At 48.9% G+C, this 24,282-nt stretch overlaps 1 protein-coding gene across 1 annotated transcript in view; it reads right to left on the reverse strand.

The window, feature by feature from the left end:
* BPI (bactericidal permeability increasing protein) overlaps positions 1–24,282 on the reverse strand; it is a 29,213-nt gene that overhangs the window by 2,527 nt on the left and 2,404 nt on the right. Inside the window, exons 2-13 of the mRNA XM_047770321.1 lie at positions 22,441–22,555; positions 21,123–21,251; positions 19,310–19,471; positions 17,750–17,813; positions 14,508–14,571; positions 12,549–12,640; positions 10,271–10,447; positions 9,170–9,229; positions 7,585–7,752; positions 6,405–6,472; positions 3,954–3,996; positions 471–534 (exon numbers count right to left, since the gene is read on the reverse strand). Of these exons, the coding sequence (XP_047626277.1) occupies positions 471–534; positions 3,954–3,996; positions 6,405–6,472; positions 7,585–7,752; positions 9,170–9,229; positions 10,271–10,447; positions 12,549–12,640; positions 14,508–14,571; positions 17,750–17,813; positions 19,310–19,471; positions 21,123–21,251; positions 22,441–22,555 (1,206 nt within the window). The remainder of the gene's footprint in view (positions 1–470; positions 535–3,953; positions 3,997–6,404; positions 6,473–7,584; positions 7,753–9,169; positions 9,230–10,270; positions 10,448–12,548; positions 12,641–14,507; positions 14,572–17,749; positions 17,814–19,309; positions 19,472–21,122; positions 21,252–22,440; positions 22,556–24,282) is intronic.

The raw sequence follows: 24,282 nt of genomic DNA on the forward strand, positions 1-24,282 counted from the left end.
GTGGGTCTCTACTTGTACTCTCACCCCGGCCCCCCAAAGGTGAGGGTAAGCATTAGCCCATCCTGGCCCTGGCCCTTCTGTTGGGGTTGGAAAAAGCCTGAGGGCTCTGGCTTCAGAGCTAGGATCAAATCCAAGCTCCACCTCTCACCTTCTCTGTGACCTGGAGCAATCACTTAACTCCTCTGGTCTTTCGTTCCCTCCCATGGAAACTGGAGATGCTAATGCCCCCATCTCAAGGATTTGTCTCAAAGGTTGGATGACACATTGGATGGGCACGTAGGAGGAACCCAGCCCATGTGACCTGCCTTTGTCCCGTCTCTTTTCTGAGTCAGATGCCACCTGAGGTCCATGTGAAGTGACCACCTCCACCCCCACCCCCACAATGGGCGTCAGATACCAGGTGGCTCCAGGATGGAACCCCACCCCCTCCCCCAGGCCTGAAAATCAATTGTTTCCCCAAAGCTCCTTACCGTTAATCTTGGGAAGCATGAGAGTGGGCATGGCAAAGTTCATGACAGCCTGCAGCAATTCCACCTGCGGGTCAGGGAGTAGGACGGGACCCACGGTGAGGGCACTGTGGCATCAGCTGTCCTCTGACACCCGCCCTCCCACCCAGGGCACCCTTACAGCTGGGAAACACTGTCGAGAGATGGACGCAGGGATGACGTGAAAACTGCAGCCCTCGCAAGGTCACCGATGGGACCACTTTAGCTTCAAAGGTTCCAGATGCAAATCACGTTCTAGACTGTCCTTGGCAAGGCTGAGGTAAGGAAGCTCATTCCAGAGCATTTAAATGTGAAAACCTTTGTGTAAGAAAATGCACCTGCTCAGACACTGCAGGCTAAGGGGCAAATTCATTTAATCCTTCCAAGAGCTATTCAGCAGCGTGGATTAAAAGCCTTAAAAGGGTTCTCGGAGTTCCTGTTGTGGCTCAGCAGTAATGTAACCAACTGATATCCACAAAGACGTGGGCTCAATCCCTGGCCTCGCTCAATGGGTTAAGGATTCGGTGCTGCTGTGAGCTGTGGTGTAGGTCACAGACGTGGCTCAGGTCTGGCGTTGCTGTGACTGTGGTGTAGGCTGGCACCTACGGCTCTGATTTGATCCCTAGACTGGGAACTTCCATAGGCCGCTGGTGTGGCCCTAAAAAGACAACACTGTGGCTCAGTGGGTTAAGAACCCAACCATTGTCTGTGAGGATCCGGCATTGCTGCAAGCTGTGGCATAGGTCTCAGACATGGCTCAGATCCAGTGTTGCCATGGCTGTGGTGTAGACCTGCAGCCACAGCTCCAAGTTGACCCCTAGCCTGAGAACTTCCATATGCCACAGGTGCAGCCATAAAAAAAGAAAAAAAGAAAGCCTTAAAAATGTGTGTGCCTGGTTGGCCAGCACGTGTGCCCCTAAGGCATTTATCCTAAAGAGATGATATAGTGCAATACATAGAACCCAAATGATGAATTAACAGCAACCTACGTGTCCAGCAATTGGGGAATGATCTAGGGCACGGGGTGGCACTCTGATACCAGGAAATACTATGCAACTATTTTAAATGATATTGTAGAAATATATATAGCAACACAGATTTTTCATTGCATATATATGTATATGTAATGAATATATGTATAGGCTGCACCTGTAACATATGGAAGCTCCCAGGCCAGGGACTGAACCTTTGCCACAGCAGTGACCTGAGCTGCTGCAGTGACAATGCTGGATCCTTCACCTACTGTGCCAAAAGAGAACTCCCTTTCCTGATGCATTTTTTGAGTGATAAAAAGCAGGCTACAGAAACCACAGTAATTCCATTTTGTTATTAAATATGCATAGAAAAGAAGTCAGGAAGGATATATTCTGAATTAGTAAGTGGTGAAAATAGGAATGGTTTTTATTTTCTTCATTTTGCAAATCTGTAGGTTCTGACTGTTCTGTAGTATATATGTTTTGTTTTGTAATAATAAAGAAATTCAAAAATAAGGTAACATCCTCAAGATGATTGCCTGTAGTGGTGACATTTACAACTTGTTAAAATGTGCATTTTTGTTTCTGGAACAATTGAGATTCCTTCCCCAGGCTGTAATTCCCTGGGCTCATCAAATGTGGTGCCCTTCTTCCTGTGAACCTGGGAATTTAAAATTTTTATTTTCTGCAGAAGCTGAAGTTAGTTACTGAGTCTAGCTGCTTCCACAAGAGCCCAGATAACAGTAAATCCATGAAAATACAATGAGGTTGCTTTGGGTCCTTCTGTTTGTTTGTAATATTATTAGATGGAAACAGCTGGCTGGATTTCCATCGGATTTGGAGGGGATGTTGGGATGGTATCACTCCAGGGCTGCTGCGTGGGCTTGTAAGTCACCTACTCAGTGGGGATCTTGAGGGGGCATTTTCATTTTTTTTGCCCACATTCACGGCACATGGAAGTTCTTAGGCCAAGGATTGAACCTGTGCCAAAGCAGTGACAGTGCCAGATCATTTTCCACAAGGCCGCCAGGGAACTCCTTGAAGGGCATTTCAGAAATCTAAGGAAATGTCCTCCAGAGGTTCAATAAAAAGCTTTCTGGAAGATGTGGGCCACATACGATGCTGTGAACAGTCAGCATGCTGTGGTTTCTAAAGGAAGTCACGTGAGCAATGCTCATTCAGGTCGGCTGATGAAGTGCATTTGACCTGCTATTTACAGGGGCAATGCCCTGCCAGTGCCGCAGGGTGGGGGTGGGGGAGAGGCGGGGGTGTGATTATTTGATGATGGTCAGTGACTCCAAGCAGTGGAATCATCTACTTGGGTTAGCCAGACCCCTGCCCCTCTCCCTCCCACCTGCCCTGCTCCATCTCTAAGTGACCCAGCTATTTGCCCGGCTGCTCAAGACAAAAATCTAGAAGTCATACTTCATTGGCTTTTCCCCCCGCCACACACATCAAATCTCTCGAGTTTTTTTAAAAGCTGTGCCCGTGGCATATGGAAATTCTTGGCCCAGGGTTTGAACCCCTGCCACAGCAGTGACCTGGGCCACAGCAGTGACAATGCCAGATCCCCAACCCACTGAGACACCAGGGAACGCCAAATCTCTCACCAGGTTCTAACTCTATTTCCAAAATATGTCTTCAGTTCACCGTCTTTCTCCTTCCTGGCCTAGCCCTAGCCTCCATCATTTTTCACGTTGGTAAATACACCTGCCTCCCCCTGGACCCACATGGGCTGACTCTCATTCCCCGTAATGCATCCCCCCATCCCAGCCAGGGGCATCTTTTATAAAGAATAAACCAGAGAGTGTGGCTGTGGTGTGGGCCGGCGAATACAGCTCCGACTGGACCCCTAGCCTGGGAACCTCCATATGACGCAGGTATGGCCCTAAATAGACAAAAAGACTAAAAGACAAAAAAAATTAAAAAAGATAAATAAAATAAAAATAAAATTTATTAAGATTGACTTAAGGACTTCCCATCATGGCTTTCCAGGCTAGGGGTCCAATCGGAGCTGTAGCCACCGGCCTACGCCAGAGCCACACCAACGTGGGATCTGAGCCACGTCTGCGACCTACACCACAGCTCACAGCAACACCGGATCCTTAACCCACTGAGCAAGGCCAGGGATCGAACCCACAACCTCATGGTTCCTAGTCGGATTCGCTAACCACTGAGCCACGATGGGAACTCCTGATGGTGCATTTTTAATCTCATTTAAACCTCAACACACTAACTCAGGTGGAAACGATTATGGGGAAGGTCTGAAGTTCAGAGGGGAAGTGACTTGCCCAAGGCCCACAGTAAACACGGAGCAGCAATTCCAGCTCAGGTCTCTGTGCCCACGAAGCTCCCCCCACCATTATTCAACATGCAAATCATATGCAAAAATAACCAGGGGCCCACTGAAATGGTGCCATGAGCCCCGATGGCCCTCAGGACAGTTATCTCAAGATCAGGGGAAGGAAGGAGACACCAGGGGTCTCAGACTCACCGAGAAGGGGCCGATGTTTGAGTGCTTCAGTTCCAGGTGCAGCCTGTGAGAAGGGAATGGAAAGCTGAGACCACCATCTGCCTGACCTGAATTAGAACCCTGCTGCAAGGCGGAAGGGGCCCACTCTGGTGGATTTTGCCTGGTTTTTCCATCCTGTATCCATTCCCCCTGCCTCTGGTGACAGCCCCTTGGTTTTTCCTTTGGGATAGTCACCCATTCCCTATGTTATTAATGCTGGGTTCTGCGATGGGCTGGCCAAGGGCAGAGTCTACCTGCCCATTGCTGCAGTGATTGCTTCAAAGATTGACCTCTAACCCATGCTGGTCCAAGGAGAGCTGGTCCCAGGACTTCCGCTGGAAATATTGGGAGGTGGGTGTTCTATTTTCTACAGCAAAATTAGGGAGATGCTGGTGAGCATTTTTGCCACCACTCGGTGACAGCCTGCTGGGAAATGAAGCCAGCATAAGAAATAGCAGAGCCAAGAGATGAAGAGAGTCTTAAGGGCATTATTCGAGCATATGGATCCACACTTGCCTGAAGTTTTTGGGCCTTTCCATTATTTGAGCCAATAAACTATCCTATAAACTATGGTATCTTAACAATGATCTAGGAAAAAGGCCAATAAATGGCTATTTATTGAACCCTATGGTTCACTATGCTTTATCCCATTGAACTCCTATAGCACTGAAGAGGCAAGGGCCATCATCACACTTCCATTTTACAGATGAGGTCCCTGACACTCAGAGAAGTCAAGCAACTTGCCCAAGATCACACAGCTAACAATTAGCCAGGTAGAGTTTCAAATAGGTCTTCCCTGATGCGGAAGCTTCTGTTGTCTCCAGTACCCTACGGAGCTTGAAACTGCCTGCCCTCTGCACTCTCACCACCCCCATCCCTGCACATTTTAGAAAGTCCGTGCTCGGCCATGGCCCAGCGGTATCCTCTCTGGCTCTTCTACTTGAAAGGCCCATGGGTATTTCCAGGAGAATTAAATCCACATGTTTCTGAAGCAGTAACACTTGTCAAAATGAAGCCAGGAGAAATAAGCAGCGTGCAAGCCTCAGGAGCCAAACTCAAGGTTAAGAAGGACAGCTCTGTGCCAGCGAGAAGGCAGAAGTGGGCAGAAATGTGGGTCAAGACTCAATTTAAACAGCGTCAAAGCGATGAAGAGGTAGCTGCCAGGTCGGAACGCTGGGGTCATTGCTCTGCTCTGCGCGGCTCCTTCGCTCTTTATCTCCGTGTGTCTCTCTCTCCTTCCCTCTTTCCTCCCTTTGTGCATCTGTCTCTCTGAGCATCTCCCTGTTAATGTGTCTCTCCATCCGTCCATCTGTCTGTCTTGCCCTCCCTCTCTCTCTGTCTTTCCTGTGTCTCTCTCTCCCTACTTTCCTTCCTTTCTCTCCGTCTCTCCATCTGTCCCAGTCTCTTTCTGTCTCTCCTCTCATTTTTGTTTGTTTGTTGTTGTTGTTGTTTGTCTTTTTAGGACCGCACCTGCAGCATGTGGAGGGTCCCAGGCTAGGGGTCGAATTAGAGCTCTAGCTGGAGCCCTACACCACGGCCACAGCAACGCGGGATCCAAACCACATCTGCGACCTACCCCACAGCGCATGGCAACGCCAGATCCTTAACCCACTGAGCGAGGCCAGGGATCGAACCTGTGCCCTCATGGATACTAGTCAGATTCATTTCTGCTGAATCACAACATGAACTCCCTCCCCTCGTTTCTATATTTCTCTTTTTCTGTGTCCCTGTCTTTTTCTTTCCCTCTTGCTTATCGAGTGCTTTCTACATCCCTTGAAGTGTTACAAACACCTCAACACATATCAATACGTGATTTCATCCTCACAATGATTCTGTTGGTAAAGAAAAATAATTGGGCTGATTTTAACAGGGAAACCGAAGTTCAGAGAGTTCAGTGCTTGCCAAGGGCGAGCTATTTCAAAGGCAGCAGCCTCAAGGTCAGAGCCCACATTCCTAACCCCAGCTTCCTCTGCCTGGATTCACTCTCGCATGGGTCTAGGTTCTAGAGTCTGCCCACAGGAGCTGGCTGAGGAAGCCCCAAAGATGGGGAGTGAAGTGAGTTTCCAGCCCCAAGGAAGGCCAGTGACGTGCTGTGCTTCGGCATGGAGTGGATCTGTCAGCTGGCACTGTCCAGTCATGAGTCAGCCTAATGGGGGGGGCGGTATCCTGGGACGCAGGACTTTCAGTGGGAAAACTGGGACATTGCCGTTTGGTTGGTTGCCCTATGCTGTGTGGTCTTGGGCAGGTCACTTCCTCTAAGCATCCATTTCACCTTCTGCAAAAAGAGGGTGTTGTGCCCACCGTGTACTCTTTGAGGCTTAAATGCGATACATGGGCAGGAAAGCTTGGCACAGTGTCAGGCCATGGCTAGCCCAGAGGCACCAAGAATGAGTGGGAAGCCCCCTCCCCTCCCGTGTCCCCAGGCCCACTTACTTGTTCAACCTGAGCTCTCCAATAAGCCTTTTGGACCGGACACCAATGTCCACAGAAATGCTGCTGTTCTGCAAAGCAACAAGCCAGGAAGTGAAGTCCCCTGACCCAGGCGCCAGCGACTCTGTGAAGCCTCCAAGACCAGAAGGTCAACTTCTCAAAGGCTCAGCAGAAGAGCCCCCCCAACCACCGCCAGGTCAGACTCACAAAACCCACAGACGCACATCCTTTTGCTCTGGGCCCCTTGCTCAGTGCTGGATTGTCAACCAATTACCATTGTCTCCCGGTGCTTCCGAGACCATTTTAGAGTCCTCAGGCCACTCCCGTGGGTTACAAGAATCACACGGTAGAGCTGGAATCCTAGCCAGCCCTGTTCTCAACACACATTCATTCATGTATGCACTCAACAAACGCTGACTGAGTTAGAAAACCAAGGTTCCCCCTTCCGCTTTCCTGTGTGACCTTGGGGGAGCCTCTCAGAATCCACTGCATCTGCGGTGTGGGGAAAATGGGTCTCAACTTGAGACGGGGCAGCCCTTTGAGTACCTCCTGGTGAGGAGGGTCTGGCCTTCACCTCCAGTGGCCAAAGTGGATGCCAGCCACCAAATGTTCATGGAGTGATAGACTGGTCAAAGGAATGAATGCACAAATCGACAATGGAATAAACATTTGAATAAGTGAAGGATTAAACTCACAAATGAAAGAATAAATAAAGATAGGCATGGATGAAGACATGATGAATGAAAGAACAAAGAGATATACAAATGAATCATCAGTGGAACGAGGTGGAAGTAAATGAATAAGTGAATAATGGAATAAACGAATGCATGTGTGAACCGGAAGAGAGAGGGTATGTTTCGAGTTAGCAGTTGAATGAATAATTGAATGAATCAATGAATCAATGAGCACACCCGCAAATGCATAATGGAATAGCCAAAGATATGAATGAATGCGCTGGAAACAGCACACAGGTTTCAAGGCAACTACAGAATGAATAATGGGATGAATGAACACCTGTAGAAACCAGATGCAGTAGGACAGAGGCTCCCATCTCGGGCCCTGGAGACCCATAGGCCAGATTTGAATCTGGGTAGGAGTCGCATGGGTCCTCTGACTCTGAAGGCAGTGCTCCCAGCCCCCGTCCAGGGCTCCCCACCTGCTCTCTTGCCCAGTAACCGCTTACCATCTCAATCAGGAAGAGGGGGGCCAAGGAGGCGTTCGGAAGGACAGCAAAGGCCTGGGTCTCCAGGACAAAGATGAGGTCAAGGCCAGAGGGGTGCACGGTAAAGTGCGGGGGGAAGGAGGCCCAGATGAGGAACTGCATCTCCATGTTGGGGAACATCGTGGACACCTGCAGCCGCCAGGGGGACAACCAACAAAAGGGGCCGTGTTCTTAAAAGGTTGCAAAATCCAACCTGTTCTGGCTCTTCATAAACACCTCCAATGTCCTCCCATTGCTTTTGGAATAAAACCTAAAGACTGCACAGCTCAGCACCTGCCATCCTGCCCACCTCACCTCCCATGCCGCTGCCTCTTGGCCTCTAGCTCCAGCCACATGGGACTTTTCTTCCTCAAGTTTGACCTGCTCTCTTCCTGTCTAAAACCCTTTGCACCCTCCATTCCCTCTTCCTGAATGCTTGTCCTATATGCTTCCCTAGCTTGGCTCTTTCCCTTCCTTCAGGTCTAGAGAGCAGTGGTGGCTTCAGGGGGGGAACTGAGGAGAGCTTTGGCACACCCCAATCTCTGCTAGCCTCCAGTCCTCCTCCAGGGAAACTCAAGATCTGAGTGAAAAGTATGTGATTGTTAGGCAAATGAACCTTCCAGACAATTCTCTTGGGCTTCCTATGAGTCACAGCTCCTCCACACCTAGTACCTCCCATAGAAATTTCTGGAAGTGTCACCACCATAGAGGCTATTATGGACTGAATGTTTGTGTCCCTCTCCACCCGCAAATTCATATATTGAAGCCCTACCCTGCAGGATGGCTGTAGTTGGAGACAGGGCCCTAAGGAAGTTCTTAAGATTAAATGAGGCCATAAGGGTGGGGCCAAGATCCACTGGATTAGTGCTTTGTAAGGAGAGACCCCAGAGCTCACTTACTCTCTCCCATGTGCTCAGAGGTAAGACCATCTGAAGGCACAGCAAGAAGGTGGCTGTCTACAAGCCTGGAAGAGAGCCCCCACCAACAACTGAATCTCCTGGCACCTTGATCTTGGACTCCTCAGCCCCCAGAACTATGAGAAATACATTTCTGTTGTTTAAGCAAGATGGCTGGTGGCCCAAGCAGACTGAGACAGAGGCTGTCCTGGGCTGCATTGTCTAAAGGGACCTCATCAACTTAAGCCAATAAATGTTGGCTTCATTTATCATAGTCTGCATTTTCTTTTTTATTGTTTTGGGTGCCTGAACAAGATTTTCCCTCTCTGCTGGACTGGAGCTCCAGGAGGGCAGGGCTTTGGTATGTTTTGCCGGATGCCCAGCACGGGGCCCCAGAAGTGTGGTGGGTGCTCAGTAATTATTTGCGAAATGGGTGAGCTCTCAACATCTACGCTCGCACCTGGTCACGTGGTTGCCTGGAGCCTTTCTCTGTCTTGGGGATAGGCTGCACAAAGCTACTGCCACACTCTCAGGCAGTGGTGCCTCTGCATCAGGAAAGCAGATCTGAATCTGCCTCTGGATCTCAGCAGGCCACTCAGCAGAGTCCTGTCCTCCTCAGCTGCCTCAGGCCACCTCATGAGCTTACTAAAGGGGAGCAGGTCCTTTCTTACCCGGGGTATGAGAGTTCCAAAAAAGTTGGTTGTCAGGCTGAACAGAGATTTCTTTGGAATCTGCAGTGAGGGAAGAAGAGAAAAGGATCTTAGAAGATGATATTATAGATGGTGGGGGTGGAGGGGCAAATTCCATATGACAGGCGAGAGACTGAATATACAAACAGACCGTGATTGAACCACATATGACAATAGAACGCTGGCCCAGAACAGTCAGGACATGATCCATGACAGCCAGTTTCCCTATTTTCTGCCCTGGAAAAGGCAAACATGCTCCCCAAACCAAGGACATAGGTTGCCTGGCTTCTGTAGCCCACCTCCAGCTTCCCCATGCTGACAACCTCCTTAAGAGCCTCCCCCAAACCCTCCCTTTTTTCGCTGTAAAACTTCCTCTCCCCCCACCCCTCGCTTCCGCCTGCCTTTGAGTCTCTGCCACAGGCAAGTTACAGAGGCTGACTCCCTTGCCCTGGACTTTGTTTATTTCCGCAGGGAACAGGTGGGGGCTCAGCCTCCCTTTGGTGCCTCTGGGGAGAGGGAGGATCTGGTATCTCTTCCAGGAGTGATAGAGGGGGGAGCCCACGTGGTTGGTGACCAGGTTGGGGTCAGGTTGCCCCTAGACTCTGGAAAGGATGCTTTCCTCATTTTGCAGATGGGTAAACTGAAGGTCAGAGCCACGAATCCAGAGACAATGAGGATGATGACAATAACTGATACAAAGATGACTGGACTACAGACCGACACAGGACAAGTGCTCCGTCAATACTGGCTGTTACTGTTAGTATTCAGGGTACTTCCACTGTGCTAATTAGCTTGGGCTGAGGCTGCCTAAACAGTCATATCTCACCTCACCCTCATTACACCCTGTGGAGGAGGAGAGTGTTATGGTGTTTTACAGATGAGGAAACTGAGGTTCTGAGAGATTGACTAGCCAGCCTAAGGTCACCCCGCTGGAAAAGAGGGAGCTGATATGTGAACGCAGGCCTGGCTGACTCTTGAATCTGCACCTCGATCTGCCCCTGTGTGAATCAAGACATGGATCCAGACCGTCTACTGCACCCTTGAGTCCGGCCTCTCCCCACATCCACCCCCACCTGGCCTTACCATGTTGTTGTTGATGGTCAGATTCAGGACTCCAGCCTTTTGGTACACCAGCCCGGCCGTGTTGAAGAAGTATTCGGAGATGCACAGATACACCATGCGGTCGTGGTCAGCAGGAAGGGCCAGTGCCGGTGGGGCAAAGGGAGGGGGGCTGGGGTGGGCCAGGCTGAAAAACTCCCCCTGGAGGTGGAGGCAGCAGAGTGAGCCTGGGTATCCTTCGGGAATTACAATTCAATGTCTCCATGCCAAGAAAGAAATGGGCTGAGGACCCCAGGCATGCATTCACAGAGGAGAAAGCTATGTTCAGAAACTAGCAATAGCATCCCGTGCCTCCTGGTGCTAGTTTCTAAGTGCTTTTCCTGCCTTCCCTGGGAAGTGGGTGAAACCTCATTCGTTTCTCAGGAGAGGGCACTGAGGCTCAGGGAGGTGAAGTGACTTGCCCAAGGTCACTCAGAGGGGTAAGTGGCAGCGTCAGGAATTGCACTCAGGCATCCAGAGTCTGGCGAGCTTGCTCCCAGCCACGCTATTGGCTCTGCCTCAAACTTGCAAATGAGCACAGAAATTCTCTTAGAAGAACAATGAAATGCTGGTTGTTTGTTTTCACCTGTCAAATTAGCAGAATTTTCAAGAAAGGGGTAAACTGTTTTAAGTATGTGAGCATTTTCAGCCCATGCTCTCCAGATTTTGGTGAAAGCATTTACATGCTGATGAGAACTATATGTTTATGTTTTCAAAGGACAATTTAGCACCATGTTGCAAAAACAGATCATTTGTTGAGCTGAAAAAATAATAATGTTGAGTTATAAAAAAGCAAATTGTAGAGGGTTACATATGTTAGAATGCCATTTATGTAAAATTCAAAGGTCTATAAAAATACGATATGTGATTTATTGACATGCATAGTTATGTAGCACAAGGTATAAACACAGGCAGGAAGGACACACAGCGACATCATCAGTGTGATTCCGTGGGGGTAGAAGGTGCCCAAGGGGCCATATTTACTTCTACAATGTTTCATTTCAAAAACATCAGAGGTGAGTAGGACAGAATGGTAACAATTCTTATATCTGGTGGTGGGTACACAGAGTGTGTACTATTCTCTGTACCTTAGGATCATTTCATTATTTAAAATGAATGACCACGACATACGTATTATAGAGTACTATAGGCAACTCTTAAAAAATAACAGGTGTGGAGTTCCCCGGCGGCTCAGCAGGTTAAGGATCTGGTGTTGTCACCATTGTGGCTCTGGTTGCTGCCGTCACACGGGTTTGATCCCTGGCCTGGGAACTTCCGAGGGCTACAGGTGCAGCCAAAATAATAATAATAATAATAAGATGTAAAAAAAATTAAAAATTAAAAAAATAAAAATAATGGATTCACCGATGTACCAAACAGGAACCATCTGTAATATATACCATTTTGTAAGAAAAGCAAATGAAGAACAGTGTGTATACATTTGTGTGAAGAAATTCTCAGCAAAACTGGATGGAGTTTCATGCCTGTATATGTGACTATTCAGGACCAGGGGACTGGTGGGGTTAATACCTCCCACAGCTGACAGCCCTTATCTCTGGGCAGGATCGGTGGGGCGGGCAGGGGCCACAGTAAACAGGACATTCTCATTCCCTGGAGACTATTAGGTATCGTTTTAGTCCTGCATTCCATCGCAACTCTTAGATTTTTGTAAATGTGTGTAATTTGGTTGCGCGATCTCAATTCTAGGAAATAGTCAAAGATGGGCAGAGGTCCAGCCACAAGGATGTTGGTGGCAGCTCTGGTTCCGTTTGTGGAAAAAAAATGGAAGGAGCCCAGATGTTCCAGGAGGGGGCGCTGTCCACATACGTTATCGTAAGCCGCCCACTGAGAGACCCAACAGCCAGCGAAAGGGCTTACCGGGAGGACGTCTCATGGAAAGAGGGTCCTATCACACTGCTCTGTATGTAGAAGTTGTAAAACAAAGTGTAAGCTAAGTGGATGTGATGTGTGTGAGTCTATTTTTAGGTCTATATATGAGGTTTTTGTATTTGTTCTAGGCCTACATGTGTGCGTTTTCGTTTCTGCCTCGTGTGTGTGTGTGTGTGTGTGTGTGTGTGTGTGTGTGTGTGTGTGTGTGTGTGTAATTTCCTATGTCTTGCCAGGCGAGTGGATTGGAGGAGCGGTGAGGATGGATAGGAAATGGGTGGAGTCAATGTAAGATTTGCCTCCAAGGAAGATGGGGAGGCCCCAGGGGTCTGAGGCAAAGGTTGTGGGGGTACAAGATTCTTGGTGTAAGACTCACCTTCAGCAGCCCATCCAGGTTCTCAGCCGTGGCTTTTGGAGGTGCCACCAGGGAGTAATCGATGCCAACCATTCTGTCCACTTTGGCTGTCACTAGAGGGAAACGTGGACCGTGAGCTGGCTCTCCATGATGGCATCTTTGGGGTCTGGGATGCAGGGTCAGTTTCCCCTAAAGTTGAACCATGACCTGCAGTGCGAATTCTGCTCCCTCCCACCCCCCGTCCAGGGAGCTCTCCCTGAGTGCCCTTTAAAGGAAAATGAACCTAACCCCCACATTCACAGACATCATCTCCTTCCCTTCTTTCTTTTAGCTCTGAGATGTGGCTAAAACAGTCAAGAAGCAGAGAGACCTGAATTCTATTTGACCTTGGACAAGTCTTTTCACTTCTCGAGCCACTTTTTTCATTTGTAGGATGGGATAGTACAGTGACCTTCAGTTGTCCTGTATACGGTAGGGGCTTAAAAGCCAGAAGGGATCTTTTCTTCGCTTTTTCAGCCAGACCTGCGGCATATGGAAGTTCCTGGGCCAGGGATCGAATCTGAGCCAGAGCTGCCGTCTATGCCACAGCTGCAGTAATGCTGGATCCTTAATCCACTGCACCAGGCCGAGGATTGAACCAGCACCTCCATAGACATATTAACCCAGTGTGTCACAGCAAAAACTCCCTTTTTTTTTTTTCCCTTCCAGAAGGGATTATTATTAGCAGTGATAATATCCCAGGCTGCCAGATTGGCTTCAAGTCTGAACAGTTTCTCTGTTTCCCAGCAGCAGTCAATGAGAATGAAAGAAATACTGGTCCCTCTTTCCTATGTGAGAGGGGAAGAACTCAAGGCTCAGAAAAGATAACTTGGGGTTCGTGGCGCAGTGGTTAATGAATCTGACTAGGAACCATGAAGTTGCGGGTTTGATCCCTGGCCTTGCTCAGTGGGTTAAGGATCTGGGGTTGCTGTGAGCTGTGGTGTAAGTCGAAGACGTGGTTCAGATCTGGCGTTGCTGTGGCTGTGGTGTAGGCCGGCAGCTACAGCTCCAATTAGACCCCCTAGCCTGGGAACCTCCATATGCCACGGGACTGGCCCTAGAAAAGACACACACAAAAAAATAAAATAAAAAAGAAAAGATAACTTGTCCAGGATGGCACAGGTGGTGAATGTCAGAGCTGGGACTCAAACCAAAGTCTTTTTCCTGCCTGGTGAGGCCAAACCTTGGACACTGCAACTACATGGAACACACAGGGGATGGGCCTGTGCCTGGAGGGGCTGGGGCGGTGCCTGGAGGAAGGGAGAGCATCTTAAATGGACATGGACCACACACTGGACGGCTAGGCTTGGCAGGGAGGCAGCCCAGGTACCAGCTGGGAGCACAGGCTTTGGAGGAAAAAAACCTGGATTTGGATTCTGCTTCTGCTCCTTCCTGGCTTTGTGACCCTGGGCAAGTCACAGCTCCTTTCTGAGCCTGAGTTTCCTGGTGGTAAAATTGGAAGCATACAGTGATCTTAGTGGGGTGGTCGGAGGCCAAAGGGAAACAGTTCTGCAGGGTGTGTGACATGCGGTGAGCATCACCCAGGGCCAGCCGGGTCCTCCCCCACCTACCGCAGCTCTTCACAGTTTACCAAACGCTTGGGGAAGAGAGGAAATTGTTCCCATTTTAAAGATATGAAAACTGAGGCCCGGAGAGGAGAAGTGACTAGCCGCAGATCTCAGGCCAGCTATGCATCTCTGGCTTTAGAGGCCTGTGGGTGTTCTGGCCCCTGCAGAGCTGCCTTTTTGTTTAACTTTTGGACCTGCCAGGAGGACCTGGCCCAAGAGGGATCTGATGCCAAATGCTGTTTGAAACCTGCTCTACCCAATCCCACCCAAGCCCAGGACTTCCTGGGAAACTTGCTGGCTCCATCATGCTCTCTCTGTCTCCCTCCTCCATCCCCCTTCTTCCCTAGCCTCCCTGACCCCTTCCAGTCCTCACCTGGCAGGGTCTGGAAATAAGGCTGCAGCTTGGAGGACACGGTATTGGTCAATATCTTACAGATCTGGGGAGAAGAAAAGAAACGATCAGTAAGGGCTTCCTATAGCGGAAAATGTCCTTTGGGAAGATCCAGACACGTTTTGCTTTTCTTGAATGATTCCTTGAAAATCAGGTAGGAGTCCCTGTCATGGTTCAGCAGTAACGAATCCAAAAGTATCCATGAAGACGTGGGGTTTGACCCCTGGCCTTGCTCGGTGGATAAAGGATCTAGCATTGCCCTGAGCTGTGGTGTAAGTTGAAGATGTGGCTCAAATCCTGTGTTGGTGTGGCTGTGGCATAAGCTGGCGGCTACAGCTCCAATTTGACCCCCAGTCTGGGAATTTCCACATGCCGCGGGTATGGCCCTAAGAAGACCAAAAAAAGAAAAGAAAAAAAAAGAAAAAGAAAATCATGTAACTACTCTACTTTCCCTTTTCTCTTTGGCCACTAGGAAGCTCAGAGCCCAACATGTAGCTTGGAAATAGTAACTGTTTATGACTGTATACCCTGGGTATCTGCATTTTGCTTCCTATTCTGGTGTGAGTCTTTCCTGATGGATATTTATGTTTTCTATTTTTTAAGGATGGGATTTAAAAAATTCGTTTTTTCTTAGGCCCTTTGTGGAATGACATGGTTAAAAAACAAAACAAAACAAAACAAAACAAAACAACCAGGCGGTGGGCAGCTCTCCTGCGCAAGCTGGGAGCAGGGGCAGGGCCTCCACTTAAGTCTGGGTGGGCACCCTCATATTTGCTTTGTGTGGCTGGAAAAGTCTTCCCAGTGCTCCCCTCCCCATGACTCACAGGGGAACAAGCACCTGTCTGAGACCACCTGGGTCACATGCTGATTTTGTCACTGAGCAAGTTAGTCCATTGCTAGGAGAAAACAGACCCCATTTTCTCATCTGCAAAATGCAGCACTGCAGGTTACATCTTCCATTCCACTGGAATGTGGGCTTGTCACATGCCCATCAAGAGGCAGTGTCTGTGCAGTCTCCCCTACAATCTGAGTGAGTGGGGTTGTGGCTTGCTTAGAACATGGTGCAATAGAAGACAGTGGAAGTGACATCGTGTAACTTCCCAGGTGGGGCCATAAAAGGCTGTGCAGCTTCCACTTTGGTCTCCCCAGATGCTCCCTCTGAGAATCCGTAGAAGCCGTGTGCGAAGCCCAGCTCCATGGAGGGGCCATGGGCAATGAGGAAGAAATTTCTTAGGAAGAGATTTCAACTTTCCTGGAGTGTGTTTCTATCACATAAAACTCTAGATGTCCCAAGGGGACTAAAAAAATGTCATTTTCAGAGAAACCCGTGCCTCTGCTCCCAGAGGCCCAAAGAAGGGAGGGACAGCACATCTGGCTGGGGGGCCAGGGGTACACCTGCGCTGCCTGCCCTCCAGCGCCACTTACGGGTGAGGCCACCAGGGGGCGCCAAAACCACAGCAAATTACACCACAGCCCGGCGCCTGGCTCCTCCCCCACCCTCATCCACACCTTCTACAGCTTCTTCCTTCTCTCAGGTGCTCGCCTTCCTCTCTGTATTCCTTGGGAGTGGACCCCCTAACTCACTCTTCCCCATTTCCTAGGCGTTCCTAGCATCATGGACACCCTGACGTCTCACCCATCCACCCATTCACTCGGACCCATACTCTCTTCTAAAACAACATCCTGGACTGATTAAGAGCTTCAGCTCTGAAGTAGGGCGGCCTGAATTTGAAGCTCAGTGCTATCCCTTCCTCTATCAGGGTCTCAGTCTCCTCCTCTGTAAAATGGAGATAATCATGATGGCACTTGTCCCTTCCTCCCTCCCGGAAGGATTTTGTGTGGATTGACTGCTAGAATCCTTGTAAAGAGGTCTCAGCATAGTGCAAGCCCTCTGCACGCACTCGGCATACGCAGGCCACCCTCCTCTTCCTCTTCCTCACCATCACTTCACCATCATCACCCGCACCACCAGCAGCTGCATTATTGCCATTTAGCTTGGCTGCCATCCAGGGGTCATTCTTAGAGTGTTACAGAGAAATAATCTGTTTCAATAGTTCCCTATGTTGAATACATGCTAACACTCCCCTTATACTATTACTTAATTGCAAAGACCCTTGAGTTATGGACAAGCTAGGCTGGTGCAGAGCCTGCATTACCTTAGTAATCTTTATAGCAGCTTGGTGAAGAAGGTATCAGTGTGCCCATTTTACAGATGATGAAACTGAGGTTTGGAAAAGTCAAGTCATATGCTCAAGATCACACCGCTAAGCCTTGGAGCCAGAATTAAAACCCAGAGACTCTGACTCTAAAATTCATTTTATAATGTACTCTATGGAGTTCCCATTGTGACTCTGTGGATTAAGAGCCTGACTAGTATCCATGAGGACACAGGTTCGATTCCTGGACTTGCTCAGTGGGTTAAAGGATCCAGCATTGTTGTGGCTGTGGTGTAGGCCAGCAGGTGTAGCTCCAATTCAGCCCCTAATCTGAGAACATCCATCTGCCACAGGTGCAGCCCTAAAAAGCAAAAAAATAAAATAAAATAAAAATAAAAAGCACAAATCTGGCCAGGTCACTCCCTGGCCTAAAACCTTCAATGGCTCCCTATTGCCCTGTAGAGAAAACCCAAGCTCACTTGGCTTGGGAGATGGGCACAGGGGTTTCCTGGAAGCTGATGGTGGATTCGTGGAAAGCCAGCCCCCAAATGGCCCTTTTTCTGAGCAGAAGAAGTTGGTTCGTGGGGGGGCAAGGGGTTGGGGGAAGGCAGGGGTGCGGGGCCCCGGCCCGTGTCTGTCTTTTGTACCAGTTCCAACCTCAGTTTGACACACTCTAGTCTAGCACGCTCCCCAGCTGCGTGTTTTCTGTCTGGGGAGCACTACCGAGGGGGTGCGGGGTGGGATGGGGAAGGGGCCCTGAGGGCTGTGAGGACAGAGGCCAGCAGGAGAGGATGATGGTGGTTTTTCAGGGGGAGTGCTGGGGGAAGAGCAGAGGGGGTCCAAGCAGGCAGGCCGGGGTGGGGGGGGGCATTGCTGTGGGGGCTGTGACCCTTCCTCAGTTTTCGCTGGATCTCCAAGAAAGCAGACATGACTTTCTGAGGCCTCGGAGGACTGCTGCAGCAGCCTGGGTGGGAGCACAGGTATTCAGCCATGCATGAGGGGTGTGGGCATGGGGGGGGGGCCCATCTGCCCTGACCCGGGCTGAGCTTCTGGAGGACCTCTGCCTACCTTGCTCTCCATGGCTTTTCGGAGGGCAGATTCAATTCTTCTGTGGAAGAGCTGGATCAGCCACCTGGAGATTGACACGGGAGGGGGGGCATGCATGAGGCTTCCCAGGTGTCCCCGGGCCCCATTCAGAAGTTGCCTCCTCTGGGAAGCCTTCCTCCCTCTTCCAAACAGGCCTAAAGCACCCTCATCCCTGGGCTCCAACTGGGCACACTCCTGTTAGACGCTTCCCCCACCGTGTGCAGGGACCTGTTACTTCTTCAACAGGTGATCACCTGGACCCTGTCCTTGGGCCTCCTGCCCTGCCCTGTCTCAGCCTCATGCCTCAGTACTCCCTCCCTCTCTGAACACAAATGACGCTGCTCTGCCATCTCCTCTTGTGTCCTGTGCTTCCTCCCACCACAGGGCCTTTGCACATGCGGTTGGCTCTGCTTGGAACACCCACTGCCTCCAATGTAATTAACTCCTACTTACTCTTTTCATCTCCGTTCAAATGTCATTCAAAGAACTGGTCAGCCCCCAGACTAGGTCAGACCTTCCTGTTCTATGTGTTCACCACACTTTGTACCTCTTTTTCTTAGTTCTTATATCCTTTTGTAATACTTTGTGAGCCATTCATTAATGCAATGATCTGATTAACTTCTGTCTTCCCCCCAGGCTGGATGCTTCAAGAGAACAGGGACTGTGGCTAAGAATCCGGGGCCAGGGAGTCCTGGGCTGAGTCCCTTTGCAATACTCACTAGGTATGAAAACTCAGATTCTTTCTTATTCTTTCTGTGCCTTGATCTTCTCTGAAAATGGGGTATGTACTCATAGACTAAGCTCACGAGGTTATTATGCGGATTGAATGAGATAAAGCACATGCTTGACACAGTGCTAGGCACACAGTAAGCCTCCAATCACTATCAGCTAGGGACACATTTTTAGTGACCACTGCTATTTTCTGAGCTCACTGCACAAGTCTGGTGCAGGACGGCACCTTCATCGATCTTTATTGGGTGGGTGGAGAGATGCATGTCTCCAGGCTTTTGGTGAGGACTGTAGAGCTTAGAGCGCTTAAAGTGTTTAGCCTAGAGCCTGGAGCTTAGTAAGTGTTCAGGAAAGTTTGCTGAATGGATACTGAATGATCAAGTGACTCAAGGCAGGGGTCGTGCCTGTTCCATCTGCGGACCTCCCTACATCGGAGGTCTCTGGACAAGCCCTAGCATGGAGGCAGCTTTTAGGATGGGTGTTCTGAATACAAGAATGATTAGGACGTGGCATTCCCATTGTGGCTCAGTGGGTTAAGAACCTGACCAGTATCCATGAGGATGTGGGTACCACCCCTGGCCTCGCTCAGTGGATTCAGGATCTGGCATTGCCACAAGCTATGGCATAGGTTGCAAATGAGGCTCGGATCTGGTGTTGCTGTGGCTGTGGTATAAGGGGGGTAGCTGTAGCTCCAATTCAACCCCTAGCCTACGAACTTCCATATCCTGCAGGTGCGGCCGTAAGAAGAGGGAAAAATAGAGTGATTAAGACAACCCTAGCCCTCCTCCCAACCACAGCCCCAGGAGACCATACTTCAGGCTGCTGCCGGACGTGCGTACGTGGACCCTGTTGATGTGGCTGCTGCAGCTGGAGCAGGAGACGGTGGAGTGGCCCGAGGTGGGGTCATAACCCAGCCGCAGACCAGCCAAAACGGAGATGCCCTCCACACTCAGGTCAAAGTTGCCGCTGGCTTTGCTGAAGGGAAACAGAAAGAAAAGACCTGGAGCAGAGTTCCCATCGCAGCTCTGCGGTAACCAACCTGACTTGCATCCCTGAGGACACCAGTTTGATCCCTGGTGTTTTCATACCTAGTGAGTATTGCACCTGTTCAGTGGGTTAAGGATCCGGCGTTGCTGTGAGCTGTGGTGTAGGTTGCAGACGTGGCTCGGATCCATCATTGCTGTGGTTGTGGTGTAGGCCGGCGGCTGCAGCTCTGATGTGACCCCTAGCCTGGGAACCTCCACGTGCTGCAGATGAGCCACCCCCACCTCCCAAAAAAAGTCTTGGAGCAAAAGCATTTTCTTCTCTGCTGCCATTCAAACTTCACAGCAATGCTAGAATGTAGGTTTGGCTATTATCCCTACTCTGGCTGAGGAGATGGAGTTCAGAGAGGGAAGGCAGCTTGCCCAAGGTCACACAGCAGCCGGGTGAAAGAGCCAGGATTCCAACCCCAAGTGTGAATCCTGGTCTGCCTGGTAGAATCCTGCTTTTAGCCACTATCTCAGCCGCTGCCTGTGCTGTGTGGCTTTGGGAGTGTTTCTTAACCTTTCTGAACCTCACTTTCCTCACCCAGACCCTGGACCAGCTTTGCTGCTAGAAAGCTGAGTTTTTCGGGAGGGGAGGGCAGTGACTTTAACTAATTAATATTCTTGTTCATTAAATGGGGTTAATAACTCCTCCTTCAGGGATAAAATGAGTTTTGGACAAGATAGCAGATGTGAATGTAGTTTGTCAAGTCTTCTATAATGTGAGGAAGAGTGGGATTTTTTTTTGTGTGTGTGTGTGATCAGTCAGTGAAATGATTGAGGCAAAAGAGCCTCTTGAAGAATGAAGCGGTTCTTGTGGGGAACGGACAGACCCAGCAGTCCTCGTAATGGAGGGCAGACCCACGCCCCTCTCCTCACCCAAGTGCCAGTTTTCTCAAAGGAGAAATTGCTAAAGTGACAGGTCAGTTTGAGCCACTCTCACTGATGCAGTGGGTCACTGCAGTGAGAGCCCAATATTTAGATTCAGGGTTGTAGTTGGGATGATTTGCCCCATATTCCCCCTCCCTGCATCCATACCCTCGCCATTGCCTGTCTTGGGAGGATCTGTGTGCATTTCCATGCTCTTGACTTTGGGTTTGGCCACATGACTTGCTTTGGCCAATGGCATATGAGTAGAAGTGACCACAGGCCAGTTTGAAGCCTAGGCTTTAAGGGGATCTACATGGTTCCAGTCACCTTTTGACATCTCTGCCATAACCAGGAGTATGCTCTGGGTAGCCCACCTCAGCTGAGGCCAACCTAGATCAGGGAACCCGAGCCAATGTTTTAGGCCATTGACTTACACAGCAACAGCTAACTGATAGAGGGGTAAATTAAAGGTCCCACTTAGCCTTCCATCCTAAGCCTCATAAACCAACTCAGCTTTGCCAGAGTCCTACATTCAGAAGTGGACATGTGCTCAGCTATTAACCAAGAGGTATGTTGAAACTTCTTCTGTGAAAAAGTCCCCCAGAAGCCCTGAGGGGACAAATGGTAATGGGCCTGGCAAAAAGTTTGCATTCCAAGACGCTGGCTCTCACCCCTTCCAAATATCACCAAAGTTCAAACACACTCAACAAACGTCAGGCTTGGAAACATACATGAAATTCTTTTGGGCCTTCCACTTTCCACTGATCGTGACACTGGCATCTTTGATGGAGAGATCAAGGCCCCGGTCAGGTGACAGTCTTATCTGGGGAGTGGGAAGCTTGAATCCACGAACAACCATGCTGCAGAGAAGAACCGATCAGTTAGCTTCTTGGGAATGCACACGAGGACTCAGTCAATGGTCCTTCTCCTCCACTCTGGCTCTTTACCCCACCCCTTCCAAGAGAACCCAGAGGCTATCACCGCAGCCTTGGGAACTCTGTGAGGAGGCTGTGAGGTCTGATAAATTTGCATTTGAATCCTGCTCTTCACTGGGCAAAATAATCTTTATCTTGCGGGTGTATGGTGATCCGTCAATGTCATCCCACTGACTACAAGTTCTGTAAAGGGGGAATGTGTCTGCCTTTTTTCATTATTGTAGCAAAGCCTGCTGATCAGACACATAGTAGGTGCTCAAAAGTACTTGTTGAGGGAGTGAATGCATAAAATTCTTTAAAAGTTATTTATTCTTTAAAAGTTATTTCTTTAAAAGTTATTTCCTCACCAGCACTCACACCCCTCTGACATTTTCCTTTCTGGGAACCTTTGCCCACAGCTCTTTCACGTTGCTCCAAAGAAAGTTGACTTCACCGCCATCTTGAAGGGGTGGAGCTTGTGACTTCAGCGCAAGCTCATTTGTGTATTCTTTTCCCCTGGCCACAGGTGATTGGTCCCAGAGGGTGTATGTAACCTATTACGGACCAATCAGAGTGACTATTGGGGTTTCTGCTTGGGCTTTAAAGAGAAGGGTTGGGGGTGCTGCAGAGGTGCTGGTAGGCGTCTCACCTGTTGCAGGGACGCCCTACCCAACCATTAGACCCTCCCCAAGGAAAGTGGTGTTGAGAAGTGGCAAGAGAGAAACAGGCCCTAGGGACATTTAAGCCTGTCTCAAGCTGAACCTGAAGTCCGCCCATTCCAGGGATGTCTCAATCATGTGAGCCAATACATCCTGGTTCAGGCCATTTTGGATCAGGTTTTCTGTCCTTGAAACGTCACCACTCCTCTCAGATTCTAATTAACATATGGGCTTGGCACAGAGTTTGGGGGTTCATGACATCCCCCAGGAGTCATGGTGAGCACCTGAAAGATAGTTTGTGTGGCTTTCTCTGCCCTCAGCTTGGGGGGATCATATCCGCTGGGGATGGTGTAAACGTTAGCTCTGGGATCCTAACCTCTTTGAGTTTAGGAGTTTGCAGCTCTGAGAGTCTAGGTCTTGATGGCCTCAACATACTATAGCCCTGAACACTGAGGACAGAGCTGGACAGGCCTTACCTGTAGAAGTTATAACGTCCTTTCCCAAAATACTTGATCTTAAAGCTTCCGGAGAAAGCGGGAATCGTGATCTTCTCCAGCTCCTTCCGCAGAGTAGTCACTCCCTGCTGGCAGGCTGAGGGGAGAGAGCAGCGGGTGGGGTCATGGTCAGAGGCACTGCCTGGACGTAACAGGAAGAGTGGGATTGGAAATGTCTAAAGCGGGACTTGGCTAAGGTTTTTCTGTCATGGGCCAGACAGGAAATATTTTCTGCTTTGTGGGTCTTGCCATCTCTGTCACAACCGCTCAGCCCTGGGCTTACTGCACAAAAGCACCCATAGATGCTACCTCAATGAATCGGTATGGCAGTGTTCCCATGAAATCTTATTGATGCTGACATGTGAATTTCATACCATTTTCACATGTTGTAAGATAGGATTCCTCCTTTGATTTTTTTCTCCCAACTGTTTAAAAATGCAAAAGACAGAAAAAAAAAAAAAAGCAATGGGACCTAATCAAACTTAAGAGCTTTTGCACAGCAAAGGAATCCATAAAAAAAAAAAAAAAAGACAACATACTGAATGGGAGAAAATAGTTTCTTTCTTTCTTTTTTTAATTTTTTTTTAATTTTTAGGGCTGCACCAGCAGCATGTGGATGTTAGGGGTCTAATCAGAGTTACAGCTGCCACCCTACACCACAGCTCACAGCAACGCCGGATCCTTAATCCACTGAGCGAGGCCAGAGGTCGAACCCAAAACCTCATGGTTCCTAGTCAGATTCGTTTCTGCTGTGCCACAAAGGGAACTCTGGGAGAAAATGGTTTCAAATGATGCAACTGACAAGGGCTTAATCTCTAAAATACGCAAACAACTTATACAACTCAACAACAAAAAAACTAAACAATCCAATTGAAAAATGGGCAGAAGACCTGAATAGACATTTCCCCAAAGTAGGTATACAGATGGCCAACAGGCACATGGAAAAAATGCTCAACATCGCTAATTATTAGAGAAATGCAAATCAAAACTACAATGAGGTATCACTTCACACTGGTCAGAATGGCCATCATTAACAAGTGTGGAGAAAAGGGAACCCTCCTACGCCATTGGTGGGAATGTAAATTGGTAAAACCGCTATGGAGACAGTATGGAGATACCTCAGAAAACTAAACATAGAACTACCATATGATTCAGCAATCCCACTCCTGGGCGTATATCCAGACAAAACATTCAAAAAGATACATGCACCTCTATGTTCATTGCAGCACTATTGACAATAGCCAAGACATGAAAATAACTTAAATGTCCATCGACAGATGAATGAGTTAAGAAGGTGTGGTACATATACACAATGGAATACTACTGAGCCATAAAAAGAACAAAATAATGCCATTTGCAGCAACATGGATGGAACTAGAGACTCTCACACTAAGTGAAGTAAGTCAGAAAGAGAAAGACAAATACCAAATGATATCACTCATATCTGGAATCTAATAATATGGCACAAATGAAGCTTTCTACAGAAAAGAAACAATCTCACGGACTTGGAGAACTGACTTGTGGTTGCGAGGGGAGGGAGTGGGATGGACTAGAGGTTGGGGCTAGTAGATGAAGACTATTGCACTTGAGGTGGATAAGCAATGCGATCCTGCTGTATAGCACAGGGAACTATATCTAGTCACTTGTGATAGAACGTGATGGAGAATAATGTGAGAAAAAGAATGTATATATTATATATATGTTTATATGTATGTATGTATGACTGGGTCACTTTGCTGTACAGCAGAAATTGATGGAACAGTGTACATAATAGAAAAAATAAAACCTATAATAGAAAAAATAAAAACCTAAACAAAATATAAA

This window comes from Phacochoerus africanus, chromosome 3 (assembly GCF_016906955.1).
Source record: "Phacochoerus africanus isolate WHEZ1 chromosome 3, ROS_Pafr_v1, whole genome shotgun sequence".
Lineage (NCBI taxonomy): Eukaryota > Metazoa > Chordata > Mammalia > Artiodactyla > Suidae > Phacochoerus > Phacochoerus africanus.